Source organism: Crocodylus siamensis, chromosome 15, assembly GCF_052110815.1.
Source record: "Crocodylus siamensis isolate JL-2025a chromosome 15, ASM5211081v1, whole genome shotgun sequence".
NCBI classification, from domain to species: Eukaryota; Metazoa; Chordata; order Crocodylia; family Crocodylidae; genus Crocodylus; species Crocodylus siamensis.
In genome coordinates, this window is record NC_143409.1 from 43,380,634 (window position 1) to 43,394,112 (window position 13,479).

Sequence of the window (13,479 nt, forward strand, 5' to 3'; positions counted from 1 at the left end):
GTAACTGCTTTCTTGATGGAGATCTTCTCATGACCTTCTAGCGGCTAAGCTATAATAACAATAAGGCTATGCCCATAACACCTATAGAGTTGTGTACATTAGGTATGTAACCCTTCCGCCGGGCACCGATCAACAGCAACAAGGGCCAAGTTCAATTTTGGCATCTATATACTTTACCTTGGCTCAAGCCCCCATCCAGATAACCTGGGAAACACCAAGATGTCTCACATAAACAAAACCCCCTCCTCACAAGCAGCATAAACACACAGGATACATTTATTACAGAAACAAAGACAAAGAAAACACTGAATACAATTTACAACGCTGCCAACTGCAAGGCATAGTTCATAGATTGCACCCTCTTGGGGAGGCTTCACCTGTGCCCAGGCAGTCTGGGACTTGGGGCTCACCCAAAAGGCAGTTCCAGGGGCTTGCACCCTTATACCTGCCCTTCAGCAATGGGCTGGAGAGGGGGGCTTCACTGGAGAGTCCTTTGAGCTGCTCCCTTGGGTTCGCTGGGTCATGGGAAGCTGCTAGACAGCATGGATCCTTCTGTGTTGCAAGAAGCCCCTCACTGTTTCCTGCAATGCTGTAAGACAATCCCTACTTCCATGTGGTGGACTTGAGGGGTTAAATGTAGCTCCAGGTACCCTTCAACTCCTGCTTCCAATCCCACCTCTGCTGGGCAGAAACTGCAAAAAGAAAACTTTGAAGGAAGTCAGGCCTACCTCACTGGGCAGCAAAAGCTGGCCGGACCTATACTGCATTGAGGTCTGAACATACAGCCATGCAGCTAGACTGAAACTCCATAACTGCAGAAACATCAGGGGGGAAAAAGCCCAGGCCCATGGCTGCAGCCTGGATGACAGATCTCAGCTATGCCCCATGCTGAGACGATACAATTGCAAAACAGAGGGAGCAAGCAACTGCCAGGGCCCATTTCTGGGCAGTTTGCTTCAGTAATCAATACTCCCATGGTGTTACCTAGGCCTGTGCAAAGTGGCTGTTTGCTTCGGATTTGGATTCAGCCGATTTGGTGATTCAAATCACTGTCCTGATTTGATTTGGCCAAATCTGATTTGGAGATTTGGCTGCTGCCAAATCTCTGAATCAGCCAGACCCATCCCCCGCCTGCTCTCCCAGCCCAGCAATGGCTGCCCTGCCTGCCCCAGCTCCTGGCACTTGGGAAAAAATCACCAACTCACCTGGTGCTGCCAGGTGGGGGGCGATCCCCACTGCCCCACGCTGCGTGGGGGCTCTGCACAAGCCTCCCGACCCCCGCCCGCTCCCCCAGCCCCTCCCCCACATGGCTGCCCCGCCCAGCCCAGCTCCAGGTGCTTCAAAAAAAAGCCCCAGCTTAGCAGGTGCTGCCGGGCAGGGACGATCCCTGCTGCCCTCCACTGCCGCCCACTGCATGGAGGGCTCGCATGAGTCCCCCAACCCCCCTCCCTGCTGCCCTGCCTGCCCCAGCTCTGGCCCTTTAAGAAAAACAAAAACAAAAAAACCCCGGACTTACCGCTCCTGCCCGGGAGGGGTGATCCCCACTGCCCCCCACTGTCCGGACGCCACATGGGGGGCTCTTCCACAAGCCCCATGAAGCCCCACGGCTGCTGCAGGAGCGGTGAATCCTGGGGTTTTTCTCTTTTTTTTTCTTAAAAGGCCAGAGCTGAGGTAGGCAGAGCAGCCATGCGAGGGGACTGGGGGGTTGAGGGGGCTCATGCAGAGCCCCCTTTGCACCAGGGGGCAGTGGGAGGCAGCAAGGATGCCCCCCCGACCAGCAGCACCCGGTGAGTCAGGGAGGGGGTGGTTTAAAGCACCAGGAGCTGGGGCAAGTGCGGCAGCCATTGGGGGATCTGGGGGAGTGGACAAGGGTTGGGGCCTGGCAGGGGTCCCCCGTGGTCCCCTCCCCAGCCCCCTACTTACTAGCTCCGAGTCTGGGTCCAGCTCCCTGCTGCAGCCACCAGGGACTGCCTGAATCATCAAAGCTCTCCGAATCTTTTCCAAAGATTCGGAGAGCTTTGAATCGATTTGGACCTTTTAATTGGTCCCCTGATTCAATTTGGATTCGGAGGTTTGGCCACCGAATCGGACCGAATCTCCTCTGAATCGAATCACCACCTGAAGCTTCGCACAGCCCTTGTGTTAACCCACTTAAGAAAAAAAGAAAAGAAAGAGGGAGGAAATAGTTTCATAGTTCTTAGGGGCTGGAAAGGACCATACAGATCATCAGGTCCAGTCTTCCTGCACTTGGGCAGGAAAAACTGCTGGGGTCACATGATACCGGGCAAGATGGGCGTCGAGACATCTCAAACTCCAAAACAGAATTTCCCTCCCTCTACCTGAGGCTTTCCCTTCAAACAGTGTTTGCTTGCCTCTCCAGCAAAGAGTGGGGGGAGACCTGCCCATGGGGAGCAGGTTTTCTGGCTACCAGTATCTCAGCAGGCAGATAAATAAGACCCCAGAACCTTTGTGAGTTGTTCTTATACACCTGGCACGACTTCACCCAAGCCATGTCCAATCCAAGAGGGACAAATTTCAGTCTTTCTCCCAACCAGTCTGCCTGAAGCAACCTCTGCTTCGTCTGGCCAAGGAACCCAGAGGGTTTTACATATTTCCCCCAGATACAGGCTGCAGCTTGCCATGTACTGAGCACAATGGCCGGAACAACAGAGGCCATCTTGCCCATGTCACAACACGCACACAAAGAAACACGGTATGCAACCCAGTGTGTTGTGGGGTGTTACAGGTAGATTTATATAATCTATTATTGATTGCACAAGTGAAAGTAATGGGATTGTAGTGATATAAGTGAGAGCAGAATTTGGCCCTGTAATTTTTCTCTCTTCACACCACTCCCAAATTCATTTTCCACCCCCCAAGACTCAGTTTTTCTGCCACCCTCTCTTGCCAAGCTCCATATACCATTATTGCTACAGATCAATCCCATAGCCCCAAACTCTTATTGATAGACTCTGAATACTGCCTCTCTTGCCTACATTCTTGGGCACCAGAAAGATTTTCTTCCTTCTCTCACCCTCACTTTTAAGTTCTGCAGGAAACCTTCCTCTTGCCCTCAGGAGTCACACATTTGCCCCCATGGTTTCTCTTGAACTCTTACTGTGACTTCCAAATACTACTATAGAATAATCTTTCTCCTCTGCTCCAGGACTCTCCTCTGATCTAAAGGTGGCCTCACCTCCAACTTATTCCCCCTCAGCTGCCCCACTCTGGAAGCTGTCTCTAGGAGGTGTGCCATGGGAGTGTCAAGCAATTAGCTGAATTTCATTAAGCATGAGTGTGACATCATCCACCTGTTTAAATGGGGTGTTCTTACTGGTTACTTCTAGATATGTAGGATGACTATTTCTTTATTAGCCTCTAGGAACAAAGTAAGCCACAAATGAGGAGAGTGAGTGGTTTGTCACCAAAAGCCTGAGATGGACTTGCCATGTCTCTCAAAGTTTTATAGGCTTCCCAAAAGCAATTGTAGGTTAGCAGTGGCCCGTTTTAAACAATCAGAAATGATGTGGAGGTCTCACTCTGATTCCTCCTGTCTACACTAGATGCTTATTGACTCCTTTGCTGGAAATCTCAGCCGAGGACCCCAAACTGAATGAGTGATGGATTATGAATTAGGTGATGATGACAAACTTCTCTACTTTTGAGCTTATTGCTTCCTGGATATCCCTTTGTCACTTAGTATATTAGGTCAATAGGAGATTGGCCAGATAACCCAAATGAATTTTACTAGTAGAGTACTAACATTAAGAACCTTAATAGACAGAATGGAGTATAAGGAAATGCAAAGTGTAACTTCCTTACTAAATGTCCTCCTCTATATTTCTCCTGGAGTCACTGAGCACAGTGGTAGTGGGTCTAAAATTCAGCTACACACAGTATGTTCCCCAAGTGTTTGGAGATTTGATTTCTACAGTCTAGCCAAGAAGCTGGAAATGTTGAGCCTTTTTTGTTCTGTGATCCTCTGGTGGATCTGGACAAAACAATTTCTTATGAGTCCTTGGAAGGTGTCAGCTGGGCAAGATTTAACATTCTGAAAGATACCAAACTGGGCAGCCTCCCTTACCTTCTTATATGTACCTTACTCCTCTATGTATGGGGCTTCCTAGACTGGATGATGTGCACTGGTCCATAAAGTAACTCCTTCTAGTATCTAACATGCTAAATGTGTTTCACATTAACAAGATTCATAAGTTCACTAGTATGCTGGCTCTTTGTGTCAGCTCCAGAGACTTCTAGGAAATTTGGTCAAGTCCTTAAAATAGATATGCTGTTTCAATACATAAAGCATATGAAGTTACATAATTTATTAAATATATGTCATTAGCATATTTAAAGCTAAAACATGCAATTTGGATAACCTATAATGTACATCAACAGCCTATTTCAACAAGGGTCCGTTAAGAAGATGTCCCATGAGGTCGGTATGGAGGAGAGTTGCACTGCTGCTGCCCTAGCTTTGGCCGTGTGTAGACCAAACGAGGGGCATGTGTGCACAACACTTTAAAGTGGGTTAAATGCTTTTGCACCACTTTAATGGTGTTGGGGTTTGCACGCATCAACAGCATATTGTGCAGTAATTCCAGCCACTATAGCAAATTCAGCTGCGTAATGCGCCTTAAATGACCTGGGCCACAGCAAACTAATACTCCTTGGAGCAAGTACAGATGTGGAGCAAAGCACTGACCTCCATGCAGCTCAGGGGCTCTGCAAGAAGCCCATGCTGGCAGCAGCCCGGGAAAGCAGGCTCCGCCCAAGAAAAGCAGTGAGCCTGATTTTTCTTTTTCCCTCTGGAGCCTGCCCGCCTGCCTGAGCTGTGTGGGGGCCTGGTGCTTCCCTCCATGGCTACGGTGCCCCCTGAGCCAGGTGCCTGGGGGCAGGTGCCACCTGGGAGGGGAGGGCAGCTGCTGCTGTGGAAGAAAGTACCAGCTCCTCCCACCCCCATAGCCCAGGGACTGCTGCACATGCTGGCAGCTCGCCCTCGCCTCCCTGCCACTGGAGAGGCAGGTAACTTCAGGTGTGGGCATGGCATGGGGTTTAAGGGCCCTAAATTGAAGCATTATTTTAAAAAACCCACTGCTTCAATTTAGGGCCCCCGTTTCATCTATGCATGCCCCTAACGTTTGTCTATAGACATATATACACACATACAAACCCTGTACATGGGTGTGATACACAGTTTGTAGAACCACATCCTAAATAATTTAATCTGCATCTTTGACTGTCTCACCTGCACTTATCCCCTTAAATTCATTTCTCTCGGATTTATTCCAGATCTCTGAGCAGCTTCAGAAAAACATCATTGGGGGAAAAAAAAAACAACCAATCAATTTTTCAAAAAAAAAAGTTTCTTCCTTTCTCCCGCAAGTGGATTTCCCCATACAGCTTACATGATGAGCAAGGTTAAGTGCTACAGCAGTATTAGCTTTTCTTGTGCATCAAAATGTTACTGTGAAGTCCATTTACTCTTAGGCAAGACATTATCATAATAAAGATAATAAGTTGTTATAATGGTGTGATTACAGCTTTATGTTACTGGAATGGTATGATTCTAACCCTCCTATACTCATTTCCAGTCCAGAGATATCATCAGGTAAATATAATCTGACTTGGAGCCTCTTTTGAGCAACTTCTAAAACATCTTTAGAGGTTTTTAGTGGTCCCATTAAGCCTGCTCCATATGACTCATGGATCTACATTTTCAAAAGTGCTTGGCATCCACAGTCAAGAGCCTGGCTTACACAAGAACTCCACACTCTTGTGCCTGAACATTTTGAATATTCAACCCATTATAGATATTAGCCAGGTTCAGCACAACCCTCAGGCGCTTGCTCACTCCTGCTTTCTTCCTGTGGCATGTTGTAGTTTCTGAGGCTTTTGTGCTTCTTGTACTAAAGATCCCAAGTTTGTTGGGAGGTAATAGGGAGTGCTTTGTGGCATGTGGCATGGGTTTTAAGGGGTCAGCATGGATATTCATGTGGACCATTTGTCGGAAATTGCAGGGGACTGGACTCGTTAAGCTCGGTGTTCTCTTCCAGTCTTATCTATGTTCCTATGCTTAAATGTGCACAGAGTCCACTTACATCAATGGGACTTCGGCTCGTGTTAAACCATTGTGCGAAAAAGGGGTGGGCTTAAACAGGTGCGTTCAATTAAATACTGCTGCACTGGGACTAAGGCTTGGCAGAGGCAGGGATGTTAAGAAAATAGTCAAGATGTAAGGATTTGTTTGGAGGACATCTTTTATTGAACCAACTGTATAACTGGGATAGAATTAGACACGCTTTCAAAAGGAAGATATTTTTCCTCAGACCACCTTCAGGTCTGAAGAAGAATATTTTCCTTTCACAAGCTTGCTAAACTCTACCCCAAGTATGTAGCTGGTCAAATAAAAGATATCCCCCAAAGACATCCTTACTGCTCACATAATTCCTAGACCATTATGGCTACAACATCACTCTCTAACACTACCAAGAAAATAGCCCCATGCAAATGCTGTGAAAATTCCTAAAAATATCCCAACTTTGTTTTTTTCCTGTAATTTATAGAGCATATATGGAATACAAGGTTAGGAGCAAAGTGGTATTGAGAAGGATGGACCATCGCTTGAAATGGTATGCATCCTTCAGGCATGGTTTCCCCACTTGGGAACAGTACCAGTGTGCCCAGTCTACTGATTGAACTTTGCCCTCAGCCATTTTCTTCTCATAGCCATAGAAAGTGGTAAGAAGCATCCTTGCGCTTTGAGTCCCTGTTGTGTTATCTCCGGTTCTCCTTTGCGCTTTCATTTGGCATTGTTCCAGTAAGGCAGGGTTGAGAAGATAACACCAGAAAGTCCAGGAAGGAAAAATTGATGCAAACATGTTGCAAGGAGCGACAAAACACACACAAAGGAAGACAAGCAGCTAAAATCTCTAAATCCTTTCCTTACTGATTCCTCTCGACTGCATGTAAGAAGCTGCCTCAGTATCAGATATGATACATCTCACTAGTGAAACCCCATTTGGTTTGAAAGGCAATTTGCAGCTAAGACACAGAAGGTTGCCCATCTCACCATTCCTTGCATCAGCCAAAAGGTACAGAGGTGGGAGAAGACCATCCAAGTCTCTAATCCTATCATTTGCCTATATTGCGCTCTTTATCTGCAGGAACACTTCAAAATGGAGACATTTCCCCACTGCCATACCCCAAAACCTTGTCCACAAAAGACAAAAAAAAAATCCCTCTGGTTAGTTGAATAATACACAGTTGCAGAAGAGTCCTGGTCAGTCTAGGTCAGGCCAGATGGGGGGAAGGAATGGGCTAGATGCTTGCACAAAAGGAATCCAGAGAGAATAAAGATAATGAAGCATGTGCAACGTGTGCGCATGAAGTCACTCTGCTGATGGCTGCATTTCCTAGAAGTCAGAGCTTAAATGAATAACATCCTGCTGCCATAAATCTCTGGAGTAGAATACCTAGCCAGAGACAAGAGCCTCCTGAGAAAGAAAAGGTGCCTATGTGCATGTTAAAGGAGATGTGCAGAGATACTCCTGGGAATTATTGGGGGACTTCCTCATTTCTGCCAGTTATCAGCACTGGTCAGCTCTGCACAGCTCCATCATTTGCTCCCCCCCAACCCTTCTTGATTTGTTTTAAAAATGAAGACAAAAGAAAGGGAGGAATAAGAGGCCTCAGGTGTCTAATGTATTCCAAACAGGCAGCAGCTTACTGCATCTCATGCATGGGCCAAATGCATCCCCAGTGTAACTCCAGTGGCTCAACGGGGTTACAGCACTGGAGGGCAGGGGGGTGGGATGTGGACCAGGTTGCTAATCTGGGTGCTTATAGGATCTCATGTGAAGCCACAATCAGTGCAACTCAAAGGCAAATGGGCAGGAGCTAGGAGGGATCCCTCCCGGGCTGGGTCCTTTGAAGGGTGAGAGTCTACTCAGCGAGGGGCTGGGAAGGGACAGAAGCTCTCCCACCGCAAGACTGTGAACACCAACGCAGTTTTCCTAGTCATGCCGGGGGATAACTGCTCTTCTGGCACGGGGTGGTACCGGCGGAGGTAGTGTATAGTTAACCTTCCACTTGCTGCACAGATGGGAAGATCTTGGCTTTACTGTATGGAAATGGCAGACGTCTCCCTCACTTACTCCTGCGGCCATATGACTGAGGGCAAGTGAAACTCGGGGGCATCTGAACCCCAAGCCTCTGCGTTCGGGCCTGCACGTAGGATGCCTGCCAAAGGTTTTGGAAACACCTGATGCCCCAGGTGGGGCGGAGGAGGATGTTTGCTGGTGGCAGAGTGCTGGACCGACTCACAGGTTTGCTTTGGACCACGAACAAGTCTCATTAAAAAAAAAAATCTGTCTGGGGGGGGCTGCGCGGGCCTAGGGGGACCTCACTGGGAAGCGGGTTTCCCCCTGTCACAGGGAAGCCCCCGCACGTCCCCACCTGCCAGGAGCAGAGACACCCGAGGCGTCCTTTACAGCCCGAAGAAGAGGGAGCTCCAGGCCGGGGGTGGCAGCCGGGACACCCACGGGAAGCCTCCCCACCCCGCGCCAAGCCGCTGAGATGGGCTGGGCGAGCCCGCAGGCAGCAGCGGGATGCTCAAGGTGAACTGCGTCTGCTTCCCGCGAGCAGGCACGGCCCCGCGTGCCCGTCCCCCCCCGGCGGCGCGGGCGGGGCGGACCATCCGCAGAGGGAGGACGGCCCGCTCCGCGGCCGGGGGCTGCTGGGGCCGGGCCGGGCCGGGCGGGGCGGACCCCCCCAGGTGGGCAGGGGCAGGGGCTGGGCGCTGATGTCAGGCGGCCGCCGCGGGGGGGGCGCTCCCGGCCGTGCCGGTGCCATGGGCAGCCCGCCCGCGCCCCGCGCCTGCAGCGCCCGGCCTGGGCACGCGCCGCGCCGGCCTCGGGCGCCGTGAGCCCGGGGCTGGGGCTGGGGCTGGGGCCGGGCCGCGCCACGCCGCGCCGCGCCGCCGCGGACCAGCTGCCCCCGGCCATGCGCAAGCGGCTGTACAGCCTGCCCCAGGCGGCGGCGGCGATGGAGGAGGAGGCGGCGGCGGGCGAGCGGGACCCCGGCCGCGGCAGGAGCATCCGGCTGAAGCCGCTGGCGGGCGGCGACGCGGGGCTGCCGGAGGGCGCCAAGACCAGCACCAACGGGGACTGCCGGCGCTTCCGCGGCAGCCTGTCGTCGCTGGCCGGCCGCCACCCGCACGACGCGGCCGAGGAGACGCGGCTCATCGGCGGCGAGGGCGACGCGGCGTCGCCGGGCGAGGACCGGAGTCCCCCCGGCAGCGGGGCGCCCTCGCCGCCCGCCTCCCCCGCGGGGCAGCCCCAGCCCCAGCCGCGCTCCTCCACCTCCACCTCCACCTCCATCAAGGTGGAGGGCGGCGGCGACCAGATCAGCCCGGACGAGGAGCAGCGCTTGGGCCAAGCCGGCTTCATGCAGAGGCAGTTCGGGGCCATGCTCCAGCCGGGGGTCAACAAATTCTCCTTGAGGATGTTTGGCAGCCAGAAGGCCGTGGAGCGGGAGCAGGAAAGGGTCAAGTCGGCCGGCTTCTGGATCATCCACCCCTACAGCGACTTCAGGTACGGCCCCTCCTCCCCCAGCCCCGGGGCAACTTTCCGCGGCAGCTCCCCCGCAGCTGGAGGGCAAAGCCCGTGCTGAACAGGGCAGGTGCCAGCTCCAGCTCTGGGCATCTTCCTGAAGCTGCGTGTCGTGCCCCTGCCCCTTTGAACCATCGCTTTAAGCCGCTGATGCCCCACCTGTGTCCTCTGAGTGCGGGCAGCCCTCAGTGTCGCGGGGATATGGAAATGTCCCCCCACCTGATGCACGGGCACAGCCGGAGCCTGGTGTCTGCTGCTTCCCAACTCCTCCTGCACAGCCGGGATCCCAGGGGAGCACGGCTGCAAGGGACCTCCAGAGGTCGTCTGGGCCGGAGGCAGGATCATCCCTGTCCAAACACTCCCTTACCTCCCTGCTTCCAGCCCCATTGTGTGTCCTTCCAGCATCTGTGTTACAAATCCACCTTGCTGTTCCCTGAACCTACAAGAGTTGTTCCTCAACAACTGCAGCATCACTCATCAAGACTGTGTATGTGCAGGGAAGGGCACTTGAGTCCTTCAGAGGATGCTGAAGTGTGTGTGTGTCTTTGTGTGTGTGTGTGCAAGGAATGGCATTTTAGTCCTTCAAAGGATGCTGAGGAGTGTGTGCATGTGCATGTGTGTATGTAGGGAATGGCACTTTAGTCCTTCAGAGGATGCGGAAGAGCGTGCCTGTGTGCGTGCATGCATGAGTGTCTGTATGTGCAGTGAAGGGCACTTTAGTCCTTCAGAGCATGCTGAAGTGTGTGTGTGCGCGTGCATGCATGTGTGTGTGTATATATACAGGGGATGGCACTTTAGTCCTTCAGAGCATGCTGAAGTATGTGTGTGTGCGCATGCATGCATGCGTGTATGTGTGTGTGTATACACAGGGGATGGCACTTTAGTCCTTCAGAGCATGCTGAAGAGTGTATGCATGTGTATATGCATGCATGCATCTGTGTGTGTATGTACAGGGGATGGCACTTTAGTCCTTCAGAGGATGCTGAAGTGTGTGTGTGCGTGACTCCTCTGGGGGACTGATCTGGGCAACTGGACTGTTTTTGCTTTAAGAGGTGTTCTCCCCTCCATTGAAGCAGCCACCTTTCACTAGGAGTTGATTTATTAACCCGAAGCAGTGGAGCCCAGTTTCTTTAAAGCACTCAGTCACGGACAATAGGGTTGTGTGGGGGTATTTTTAAGTTAGTTGATGACTACTGCACAGGTGAATTTCCCTCTGCAATATGTATGTGAAGTACTGCAATCAATAATTAATTACCTAGTGCAATCAGTGCCTAGGGTTTATTGCTTCAACTTTAATCACAACAGGTTAATATATCACATTAAAAACACATTGTGGAGGCACACCATACAAATATATATATTTACACATAACATACTGCTGTTGAAACTCTTGAAATCTTCCACTAGTCCTCTGTAATTGTATCAAATTGGATCAGAGAGACTTACAAGATGTTGGGGACAAGGGAGGGGTTGGTTGTCCATCAGTACCAAGCCCCTGAAAATGTATTTTGCAGATGTAAAAAAAAAAAAAGAAAAGAAAAGAAAGGTTCACACATTTAAAAGATCCATAACTGAGGGTGATCAGATCAATTGACACTTTCTTGCAGTAACAAGCAGTAAGGGAGGGCTATATGATTTGGAAGGCTGCACTGTCATTTAAATTCGGTGCATTCAGGTGTCCCAAATGCTAAGCTGACCAAGCATGAAGGTTTTCCAATAGTCACCTCATGCTACTTATGCCTTGCAAGTATAATCATGTTCATGCCCAGAAAGAGTTTAAAATCATCTCTCAGTTGTGGCAGATCAAGTGATATCTCACAATCACTGTGGAATGTGAGTGGTTGGCTTTTAGAAACAGCAACAAATGCATAATTTTGGCTCTTGATCTTTGTATTATAGAGGGTTGTGTTTTTTTTTTTTAAAGCAAAATATCTATAACCTCTTAGGATAGTTATTCTTTTACATGAAGGGTATTAAAAGTGCTTTTCTTAAAGTTTTTTTTTGGTTCAATGAGCGGACTAAATTTAAAACAGACCAGGGATATCATGTTTCATATGTTTGGCGTATTCATTCTCCCCATCTCTTTTTGAAGGCTATTTTATTAGCATGAAGCCAAACTGGTGAACTCCAGTCAAAGATGCTGGTAATATAGTAGCTAATGTGCCTCTTATCCAAGGTGAGATGCTCCTATGGTTGTCTTCATCTGGAATTGCTAGGTAGCCAACACTTTCTACTTAAAATAGCACGGGTGATGAGGTAAGTTTTTATTTGTGAGGTGCTCCATTAGAGAGGCATTCACAGTGTTGCACAAAGGATTGAAATATACAGGCAAGTTTGAATCACCTCAGTCAAATGATCAGGCTGAGTCTGTAACACCCAGCAGGTCACAAGCATGTATGTGATTTGTTAGTATTAATAATGAAATGCTTGTCTGCTGTAGCCTTGTGTTTGTACAGAGAAGGGGAAGCTGGTCCGCTGACATCCTCAGGTGCGAGGCACTCTTTCCTTGGTGTTCAGTTCCAGCTGAGCTGATACATTGCTGTTTTGTCTTCCTCTCTAACCTGATGCTAGAAACCTGGCACACAATGTATGCTGTCTCTTCCCTCCTGTCCGTATGGGCAGCACTAGTTCCATAATGGATGTACTGAACTGGTTGGAACATATTTTTATACAGTCCTTTCTGATTCTTTTGTGGGCAAACTGTTCCCCCTTTTGCCCTGCTGCTAGGTGACTTGAGGCATTATCCCTTTGAAGGTGACAGCCACTGAAAGGACTTGGCTGAGAGTACGGCCTGTGGCCAATGTTGGAACTGAAGGGAGGAATGGGACCCTTTTCCTGGTTTTGGTGGGGCTCATGTTCCCACCTTCTCTGAGAACTGCTAAAGCTTCCCTCTCGGAGGTGACTGAGTTCTGCCTCCTATGCATATGAACAGCTTTTCTTTTTTTTTTCCTTGGCCTTTGAAATGCAGCAGATTGCACCAATGGCAGTTATTGTCAAAATGTTTCCAAAGACTAGTTCTCCTTGACCCAAGGGACTTTATTTCTTCCCTTGCAAATTATGCAGTGCAACACTAATTGGTTCTGATTGGCATCAGGGGCAGGTTTTGTGGTATTAGGACAGCATAAGAGCCTAGATTCTCTGTTGCTTTGCACCTTGCCTAGTCATCAGTGCAGTTCTCCCCTGCGTTGTGCATGTGTGTGCTGGTCTAAAAGCCAATGCAAGGTCCGGGGAAATAGAGAATTAGGTCCTACCTCTTGTTTCCTGTGTCTCTGGGGAAACCAGCTTTATCACTGAGAGTAGTTCCTGCACCTGTAAACATTTTGGGGGAGAGCTGGAAATCCATGACTGTTGCTTTGTGCTTTGCTGGCAGCATGAACTTGTGGACTGGATATTTTAAGCTTTATTTACAGTGGCCTGATTCTGCTGTGACTTGCACTGAAGTAACTGATTCACACTGGTGTGAGGGTTTTCCTGTTTTAGTACATGACAGTGGCTTTCATCATGGGCTGTCATTAAAGTATCTGTTTTACATCTAATAGGGTTAATTCAGTGACAAATTTCTGACCCCTCCAGGAGTAAATTGAGTTAATACAGATTAATGTGCTGTTGATCTCTGCCTCTAGTCCATTGTGCAGGCAAAAGAAACGGAGTGACCTTTATAAAAGCCAACCCCAGTGCCCTGAATGCTGGTGACTAATGCAGTGGACTAGGTCTAGAAGCAGTTAAGAAGTGTCTTAGAAATTTCTAATAAAATTGCTTGTTGGTTAGTACACTTAGGTGCATATCCATGAATTAGTTACTAGAGTTGATTTGCATCTGTGATTAATTGCCTATCAGTGCAGAGTCAAAGGTGCATTTCCTAGATCAC

General features: G+C 49.6%; 1 protein-coding gene across 1 annotated transcript in view; it reads left to right on the forward strand.

Moving 5' to 3' along the window:
* The first annotated feature begins 9,030 nt into the window (after positions 1-9,030).
* The window catches only part of HCN4 (hyperpolarization activated cyclic nucleotide gated potassium channel 4), a 153,026-nt gene continuing 148,577 nt past the window's right edge, over positions 9,031-13,479 (forward strand). Inside the window, exon 1 of the mRNA XM_090028655.1 lies at positions 9,031-9,593. Coding sequence (XP_089884781.1) covers positions 9,046-9,593 — 548 coding nt within the window. The 5' untranslated portion in view covers positions 9,031-9,045. The remainder of the gene's footprint in view (positions 9,594-13,479) is intronic.